Raw genomic sequence first — 8,675 nt, forward strand, 5'->3', positions numbered from 1 at the left:
GGCAACACCACCTCCCAGGCCTCTGCGGCTGCCTTCCTCCGGAGCTGGCGCACACAAGGCTCACCCTTTGCGCACGAGTCTGTGGAGAATCGCCCGCCCGCTTCCTCGCGCGGCCGCTGGTCGCTGTCGCAGAAGAGCAGCACCTCGACGGTGCCAGAGAGCGCGCTTGCCTCGGCCTGGAGCCTGTGCGATCGCTACGAGCAGGAGCTGGATGTCATCCATATCAAGTACCGCTGGGCCATGGCTTTCCTCGGCAAGGCCTACACCGAGAGGATGGACCAGATCAAGGAGCAAGACGTCGCCCGCAGCAGGGATGCTAAGAACCGAGGCGGCAGGGGCAAGGTCAGCTCTGAGGCTATGGATGCCCTGCTGCTATCCGTCACCGCCACGTTGGACCGTCAGCAGCGACAGCGATTCAAGAGGCGGCTGCACCAGGCGCTTCGCTGGTACGAAGCAGCCAAGCAGCTGGGCTGGGGCATGCTCTGTCTGATGCTGCACGATGTCATCACCAACTCGTGGGTGGAGAACGATCTTCGCATCTGATACTGGCACATCTGGCTGGAGCTCGTAGTCAAGGTAAACCCTGGTGCTCACAAGGCGAGCAGAGCATTAGACGAGTGGCTGGGCTCAGAGGGCATCTCTGGCGGCTCTATTAGCGAAAAAGCAACGCTCTCAATCGAGGCAAGCGCGCCGGCGCCTGCGACAGAGGTGGAAGAGATAGAAGACAGCGAGCTGGAAGAGAGTGGAGATGGCAACGACGATAGCGTGGAGCCTGCGCCCTCCCAAAGGACTGCAAAGAGCCCTGCCGCCGCCCATGCAATGCGCCAGCTTACCCTACTTGAGCTCTTTAAGCCTTTTGCAGGCACATAGCGTGCTGTAATCAATTGCTCTGTGCTGTGTATTTCATGTGTTACCTTCTTCTGTTAGTGTTAACTACAGTGTTGTTGTTCTGCGTTCTGCTGCAGTTATTGTCCGCGCTAGCGCAACCCTAACCATGAACATTAAACCCTACCCCTATTAACCACGCAGCTAATTTTGCTACAACTTGCACAGGTAATGCAGGTTAGTACTACAAATTATATGTCTAAGTTTAAAGCAGATTAAGTCTGTTATTACAGAACAACTAACTTATAGTTAGGAGGAAAACTAACTATACCCTGTAATAAGATATCCGCGCAAAACCTGTAGCCCTAGTCCCTAACAAATTTGCAACCCTAAATCAACCATAGGTACAGTTGGTTTACCCATCTTGGATAGACAGTGCGTAATTATTGTCTGCTACCTTGACAACAAAGTATTGCTAGAGCCCACTAGTTTGGAAGAATGTCTGCGCTATGACCTTCTTGCAGAGTCTAACGTCTTTACTGCTCCAAGCCATCTGGTGTACGTTGTTGCAGTGCTTCTGCATTCTGATCTTGTTTGTGGTACAGAAGCTGCAGTCGCTAGTGATCCTGCATTGATAGACGTCTAACGGCTCGCCTAGCTGCTCAATCAGCGGCCCCAACGGCGCAGGCAGCTCAACATCTTGCGGTGCGGCGATCTGCCATTGCCGGCAGTGCTCTACAATTGATTTACTCTCTTCGCTTGCTACGCCGTGCTGGTCGCGCAGATGCACATCGACGTTCTGTATGCCTGTAGCGTGCTCCTTGCAGATTAGCACCTGATAGCGCTGGAGATAGCAGAAGCGCTCTTGCACGTTGTTGATTGTTATCTTGCTTGCGCGCGGTCGCTTGCGGTGCTGCGTTGTAGTTATTGTTGCGGGTGGCTGTGCGTTCCAGCAGAACTCCATGCCTAAGATAACCCTAAGCGCAGCAATGCAAGCTGAGAAATGCAGAAACAAAAGTTGCGGCGCGATAGAGTGTATGATTTTTGGCAGGTTTTGTATGGAACATGTTCCGCGAGCGGTGCAGCTTAGGGGTATGATTGGGGGTCAAAGACACGATGTTTGCCCCCTATCGCAGGCCCAATTCGGTTGCGCAACCCTAACGCTACACCCATTTCAGCGATGATCGGGCCCAAGCCTGCGCGTCATATAGGTTAGGTTTAAGTTGCGTTGCGCGAATCCGTGCATCACGCGCACGGACATGATATGTCTGCCAAGGTAAAAACCGCCATCTCTGTCGAGTCTGTGGCTCCGTCTCCTCTCTAGACGTACACTTTGAGAGTACCACCGAGAGCACCACAAGCAACCATGACAACAAACACTGAACGAGACGCGTTTGGCCGACTTCCTGAGGAGCTCAGGATTAAGATTATCAAACTCTCACCAGACCCCTTGTCACTACAGAACTTGGCCCACGCGTCGCCCGCTATGGGCAGAGTGCTCGACAAATACGCGCTCGAAATTGTGGAGGTGGTCCTAGACGTTACCGTTCCCGTGCAAACTCGTCGGCTGATGGGCGCGGTTCTCAAAGCTCGGTTTTCGCGCTTTCCAGCATCCCTGTCCGAGGCTCAAAAGGTGGCTAAAACTGACTCGACTGTGGCCACCGACGAAATGCGTTCAAGCGGAACGGACCGAGCCGCCGCAGCAGTATGGTCTTTGCTCGCCACCGCTGAGATTGTCCATGCCTGGTCCTATGCCTGCCTCGAACATTTGGTACGAAAATCAATGGAGCTGCGGCCCTCTACGCTTATTAAGAAAGGGCCTGGCCGCACATCTCGGGAACAGTTTGAAAACGCTGAGAGTCGTAAAGACTATCTGCCACAGTGTACCGGCCTGCCTTCGTGGGTGGAGGAGCAGCGGATGATTAAGTCATTCTGGCGACTACAGTTCTTCCTGGAACTCCAGGGCGCTAGTAACAAAGGCCGCCTAGGCACCTGTTGGCTGGGACAAGAAGTTGAAGCTTTGTCTAAGAGCAGCCCGGATGGCTTTTACAACATGTTTAGCTTTGAGCAGGAGCAGACCTTAACCGCCTGCGATTTTCTTGGCGCAGTCACCTCTGGGGCTATTAATTTAGTGGCAGCTGTTCACAACAACGCTTATAGGTTGCCAACAATACGTTGGATCGAAGGGGCAGTGCCAAGGTGCTCTTATGTTGAGCCGCCCTCATTCAAGCGCAACAAGGACAATTTCTTTCAGGGACCAGAAAACCTCGACGCAAACCAAATGTCATACCATTTTCAACGCTTCATGTCCAGCTGCGATCAATATGAGGATGCGGGCTCGGTTCTGCTCGCGTTCCCCTTTCAGCCCTGGCGCAAATACGGGTTCGCTATATGGGACGGCAAGCGCATGGCCGACTTAGGCATGCGGGACCCGAAAGGAAAGTCGTTCCTCAGGAATCGAATGAAATACTCTTTTAGATGGTTCAGCATATTAACTGAGGAGGACCTGCGTGACCTGCCTTAGAGCTTGTATAATTAATAGTCGAGCCGTTTTTCCGCAGAGATTAAGGTCTAGTATGATTGACACAAGATTAAGATGGGCAATAGAAAGAGATGATCAATAGAATGATATGAGGAGCCATCGAATACGATGAGCAATAGAACTCGAGGTTGGGCATTCTTGATAGGAGGCATTCGTGATAGAGGACATGGTTCATGCACGTACGAAGTGGCTAGCTTAGCAACAGCAAGAAAAGACCGGTGTCCACATCCACTAGGGAACATGGGGCTTCAGAAGTTGTCTGAACAACTCGGTTTGGCCCAGCCGAGCGGATACAGGGGAGGAAAGCTTAGTGAAAAGTTTTACTGTGTAATCTCAGGCAGATCTTTGACCTTGGGTCCATCCTGGATCCATCTCCGTAGTCCCTCCCCCCCTTCCCGTAACGAGGTTCACTACCCAATATAGAGCAATCAGGGACCACAAATGTTGCATAACTCTTGCAGTGCTGTACCCTGGCGAAGGAGAAAATGAGGTGCCTGACCTAAAGAAGTCAGCTTATTGCCTAGCTTCTCTAGGTATAGTGTTTCATCCTTCGCCAGGGTCCATGTGCTCCTTCAACGGCCATCCTTTGCCTAGCCCTGAATCTACGTGAAATTGCGTTCTGTACCTATGTCAACGCTTGACCTATACAGTCGCTTTTCAGGACGATGGATCGTAGTTCATTAGCTCGTCTCGACAACCACGCACGTCTTGTATATATCCCTAGCCCGAGGCTTCTGCCATGCTTGACTCTTTCTGCACTCGCTCTTCATATCCTTTCTTCAGCCGTTCGTCATGATTTCCGTCGGCATCCTCGATGGCGCCGGGCCAATCCAGGCTAGGAGACATAGTCCTCAATACTGTCTCTTGACTCTCATTGTGGCTATCTGCCTTGCGGTGTTCACTGGCTCCTACCTCTCCCACAGTTCGCACGATCAACCGCCATCTGACGTGCAGAAACGAAGCGTCTTAGAAAATCCCCTTGGGTTCAACGACTCGCTCGTTTCGCTGACACAGGAACTTGTCTTGCCTGAACTTGTCTCTCGTGCAGCCAACCAAAAGCTATGGGACAAGAAGGTTGGAAGTGGCCGATGGTGAGTTAAAGCATTGCAGGCTTCCCTTCCTCCCTTTTTTTATTTTTTCAACTCTCTCCTGCCAGCTTGGACGAAACTTGGCTGACAGCATCAATGTAGTAAGCAGATCAAACTAAAAGCTCTCTTCTCCCTACCATCTGCTAACGACAAGAACAGCTCTCTGGTGCATGATGAACTCTAATACCGTGGTGGAGGGGACCGTGACGTTGGAAATACTCACAGCGACTGGGTGGGAAGAATATGATGATCAAGCAGCAGTAAATGATTGGCGCGATGGATTAGGAACAGCCGATGGTTTGATGAGAATAAATAATTAATTTGCTCAAACCTAGTGGCATGAAAATGATTAGGACGACAATGAAGGCAGGAAAGGACTAGTACGTGTTCACAGTCATGCTAGCACAACCTTTTACTTTACTAACCTGCATAGCTTGGCTTTTATAGTTCACCCTAGGTGGCATAGGCAACATTGTCAACGGCGAGAATAGCTACATTATTGCTGGTGAAAACGTGGCGCCCTGGGAAGCGAGGAAAGATCTTCCTAAATCAGAGCTCCCTAATACAAAATGGACCGACATCATGGCAGTCCAGTGGAAGCAGTACGCGCCCGCCGGCAGCGACCTAAAGCGCGTATACCGATCCAAAGTCGTCTACTCCGAGTCGAAACGCCTCATGGAAACGGCCTTGGAGAAGACCAGAAATAGCGGTGATCTGGATGAGCTGCCGTTACCGTGTCCGTGCGCGTGATGCCCGGATTCGCGTGATGCCCCGAAACACCAAAACAAGCACCTGCAAACATGAGGCTGTAGAGCTACACAGAATAGCTATTATCACGAGATTTTGTAGTGGATAAATCTATACAGATGTACGATTGTTCTGGCTTCCCAAACTTCTTACGTGGAGCAATTTTGCGGCCACAGGAGTTGTATATAGGTGGTGGTGATAGAGAGCGCGTCGCATCAATAGCATGACTACTACTACCTCCACCACTACGCTTTTTTGTTTTTTTTGGCTGCAATTGACGTGAGGCCTGCCGCTTAGCCTGATCAGGCAATTGGGTAATTTTCTCTGCGTTTTTATCGAGTTTTTGGGCCTCTCTGGCAGCCTTGCGTTTTGCTACTTCTTCGGCCTCCTTAGCACGCTCTTGGTCACGCTCTTTCTTCTCTCTTGCCCGCTTCTCACGCTTCTCCTGAGCAATTTTCTCGTTGTATGCCTTATTAGCACTCCTTGTCTTAGCTCTCTCACTCTTTTAGAGTTCTTCTGCCTCCTGGTCTTGTTGTTTTGCCCTCTCAAGTGAGCGTGCTCTCTCTACTCTGCTTGGAGAGTAGAATTCTGCTCCACCATGATAAGACTCTAATGGCAGAACTTTCCTCTTATTCTTGTGCTTCTTCTGAGTCTTTAGAACCTCTTGCAGGCCTCTAACCTCGTGGTGGAGGAGAGAATTCTAGATTAAGATGTGGTGGAGTGATCGGCTAATCTTTTTTAACTCCTTACTGCTCTTATCCTTAGCCACCTTGCGTAACAGAGTCTTAATCTTGAGCCAGTCCTTGCCAGAGTAGACTAAAGAAGAGCTGCTGTTGCTATCGGAGGCCTCAGGGGTATCCTTTGCGAAGCGTTGGAGGATAACGTTGGGTTGAAGAGGTTGGTTGGTTGGTTGGTTGGTATTCATTTTATGTCTAATTGATGAGGATGAAGTCCACCATCTCGCCTCCCAAAGGGCATATACGACGTGCTAAGCTATAGAATTACAGTGCAAATACACTACCCTAGAAAGCATTTCTTGCCTGCGTGGGTATTACTACTATGTTATGCTACAGCTCCCCTTCTAACTAGGGAGACTAAGCAATCTGTGTACATTAGGGTAGATAACTTGTCTATGTTTAGAGGCAGTAAAGTGCTGGAGAAGTGGGAGAGAGGAAGAGTAGGAAGGAGAGTAAGGAAAGAGTACAGTTGTTTGCTGCTGTTGTAGCATAGGGTGAGCTACTAGGGGCAGACCTTGGTGTAGTACTGTGTGAGTCAGACAAAGGCTTTAAAAGCCTCTAGATCCCTAATCAGCGCGGCAGTATACGCTAGGCTATTGTTCTAGCTAGATAGTGGTATAGGTGGTTAAAGTGGCTATCAGCCAAAGGCTCCTAGGGTCTTGCAGCAGAGCGCAAGGTGCTCTGGCGTCTTGTTGTGTCTATATAAATAGGTAAGTGTTGTGTTGTTGTAGCTAAACTTTTAGTAGTACTACGCGAAGTCACTGTGCATAGATTAAATTAAGAGTAGTCTAGCTAGGTTAGCTCTTAGTAGGTCTAATTCACGTATTCTGCTGTAAAGTAAATAGCCTAGCTCCTATCTTCTATACTATGTAGAGAGGCTTTCTTTCTTCTTAGACTACTAGGTCTGCTGTGTGTTGTGCAATGTTTTGCGAGCAATGGATTTAATGCCTACTAGTGTAGGAACAGCAGCCTTTCTAGTAGGGAGTGATGGGTAGTGGGCTTTAAGGTTTGCTAGCCTATTGGCCACTTTGTTTCCTTCAATACCTAGATGTCTAGGGGCCTACTTGACAGAGACGTCGTGTGTCTCTATGGCACCATAGCACTCTAGGAAGGCCCATTGAGAGGTATGGGATGCGCTGCCCTTTAGGCACCATATAACTAAGGTGCTGCCTATGCATAGCAAGATTTAGCAAGTATTAAGGGCTGGTTGTCTTATAGTGTGCTAGAGGCCCCTCTATGCTCCTACTGCTTCTGCGTCAAAGACGTGTGAGGTAGGGTAGAGTAATCTACTGTCAGATGCTCGTACTGTTAGCCAGAGTATGTGCTTAACGAGATCTAGGTGGTATGATGATTTATTGATGATCGTGGCGATGGTGTCTCTGCCGTGGCGTCGTGCTGGTTGCTACAGGATTGAAGTGGGGGGGGAATTAGCGCTGTTCGCGGCCGCCTGTGTGCGGGCCAATCAGGAGTTGCCAGGTCTCGCTTAATCGACCTAGCAACTGCTGATTGGCTGCACGACAGGTCCCTGCTCGATTGCGCAGATCTAACCTCTTGCTACTTGCTCTTATCTAACACACCCCCTTTAGCTTAGAAACTCTTTAAGCTAACTATTTATGTGCATATAAGGTTCTTAATTTATTCTTAAATCCTGTCTAGAGGCATGCTGTTTAGCACTTCTATTAACTCCCTGTTTACTAGACTAAGTTGCTAGAGGAAACCTTCCTACTTGTTTACTAGGAGTACCTTTGTAAGTCTGTCTACTATTGTGCTTATAGACTAGACGTGTTCTATAATAATCTTTCTAGTAGCTACCTCCTATTAGAGCTAGTAGTTGTAGATATCTATATACTAAAGTTTAGTATATAGTTACAACACTTCCTTAGTAACTAGTTAAATTATTTATTTATTATTATATTATATTGTAATAGTGTGTGTGCCTATATTAACATGTAGTTCGCGTAAGAGCCTTAAGATAAAGAGTACTTCTTTTACAACCTAGGTAAGAGCAAGAAGCTTAGCCTTAGTTATTAATATTATTACTATGTCCTCCTTGTTTACTTTCTATGTAATAAGGCTGCTAAAGAGTTTAATTATATAGCCTTAGGAGCTCTTTCTGTCTATAGTGTTGTTAGCAAAGGACGTGTTACTTGCTACCTAGAGGCTAATGCCTCCTCTAAGCTGCAGTGATCGCTGTTTAGTGTTGAGTAGATATAGAAGGACCTAGTCTGCAGCATTTTAGTGGTTGATGCCTAGATTAGTGAGGAACCTAGCAAGCCTTGATGTGGCGAACGCAATGTCAGGTTGCGTGGTGACTACAGCGAACAGCAGTAATCCAATTTTGCGTTAATACTTGTTAATTTCTACTAGTGCTGCTAGTCTACTCCTTAGCTGTAGTTTAGTTGTTACTATTAGAGTGTTATATTGTATAGTTGTGTTCTTAGCAAGGCAACTAATTTTGTCTAAGTACGCTGCCTAAGATAGGTAGATTTTCTTGCTTGCTTAGTCTTATATAATCTCTATGCTAAGGAACTACTATAGGTTGTGCCCTCCTAGGCTGGCGGAATGGGTATACTCCAACGTCCTTCGTGGGTACCCCCCAAAACTTTGTCAATAATACATGGATTCTAGCGAAATAGGGCTTAAAAGAAAGAGAAAAACTACCTCTATATTTCTGTAGTAGAGGGTTTTGTTATAACTATTAAACTGCACAAGCTAGAGGCTAGAAAAGGTTAAAAA

At 48.2% G+C, this 8,675-nt stretch overlaps 6 protein-coding genes across 6 annotated transcripts; 5 read left to right on the forward strand and 1 right to left on the reverse strand.

Annotated features, from left to right (window-relative positions):
* Positions 1–18: 18 nt before the first annotated feature.
* M421DRAFT_8896 (uncharacterized protein) lies at positions 19–870 on the forward strand (the record flags this gene model as incomplete). The annotated part of the gene is made up of 2 exons (XM_033597717.1): positions 19–515; positions 606–870. Coding segments are annotated over 2 exons (762 nt in total), but the record flags the coding sequence as incomplete, so codon positions are not given.
* A 292-nt stretch (positions 871–1,162) lies between these two features.
* M421DRAFT_424870 (uncharacterized protein) lies at positions 1,163–1,902 on the reverse strand. The gene has a single exon (XM_033593888.1). The coding sequence runs from the start codon at positions 1,787–1,789 to the stop codon at positions 1,301–1,303; it is 489 nt and encodes a 162-aa protein (XP_033444485.1). The 5' UTR covers positions 1,790–1,902; the 3' UTR covers positions 1,163–1,300.
* A 254-nt stretch (positions 1,903–2,156) lies between these two features.
* On the forward strand, positions 2,157–3,588 carry M421DRAFT_424871 (uncharacterized protein). The gene has a single exon (XM_033593889.1). The coding sequence runs from the start codon at positions 2,192–2,194 to the stop codon at positions 3,347–3,349; it is 1,158 nt and encodes a 385-aa protein (XP_033444486.1). The 5' UTR covers positions 2,157–2,191; the 3' UTR covers positions 3,350–3,588.
* Positions 3,589–4,159: 571 nt separating this feature from the next.
* On the forward strand, positions 4,160–4,820 carry M421DRAFT_403508 (uncharacterized protein; the record flags this gene model as incomplete). Its single annotated transcript, XM_033590263.1, has 3 exons — positions 4,160–4,458; positions 4,547–4,556; positions 4,615–4,820. The coding sequence occupies 3 exons, from the start codon at positions 4,160–4,162 to the stop codon at positions 4,627–4,629; spliced, it is 324 nt and encodes a 107-aa protein (XP_033444487.1). The 3' UTR covers positions 4,630–4,820.
* On the forward strand, positions 4,617–5,187 carry M421DRAFT_403510 (uncharacterized protein). The gene is made up of 2 exons (XM_033590264.1): positions 4,617–4,835; positions 4,903–5,187. Exon 1 carries the CDS (start codon positions 4,626–4,628, stop codon positions 4,773–4,775), a length of 150 nt encoding a protein of 49 aa, XP_033444488.1. The 5' UTR covers positions 4,617–4,625; the 3' UTR covers positions 4,776–4,835; positions 4,903–5,187.
* A 1,988-nt stretch (positions 5,188–7,175) lies between these two features.
* On the forward strand, positions 7,176–7,743 carry M421DRAFT_424872 (uncharacterized protein; the record flags this gene model as incomplete). The annotated part of the gene is made up of 2 exons (XM_033593890.1): positions 7,176–7,210; positions 7,356–7,743. 2 exons carry the CDS (start codon positions 7,176–7,178, stop codon positions 7,528–7,530), a joined length of 210 nt encoding a protein of 69 aa, XP_033444489.1. The 3' UTR covers positions 7,531–7,743.
* Positions 7,744–8,675: the final 932 nt, after the last annotated feature.

The sequence above is a fragment of the Didymella exigua genome (assembly GCF_010094145.1).
Source record: "Didymella exigua CBS 183.55 unplaced genomic scaffold M421scaffold_40, whole genome shotgun sequence".
NCBI classification, from domain to species: domain Eukaryota; kingdom Fungi; phylum Ascomycota; class Dothideomycetes; order Pleosporales; family Didymellaceae; genus Didymella; species Didymella exigua.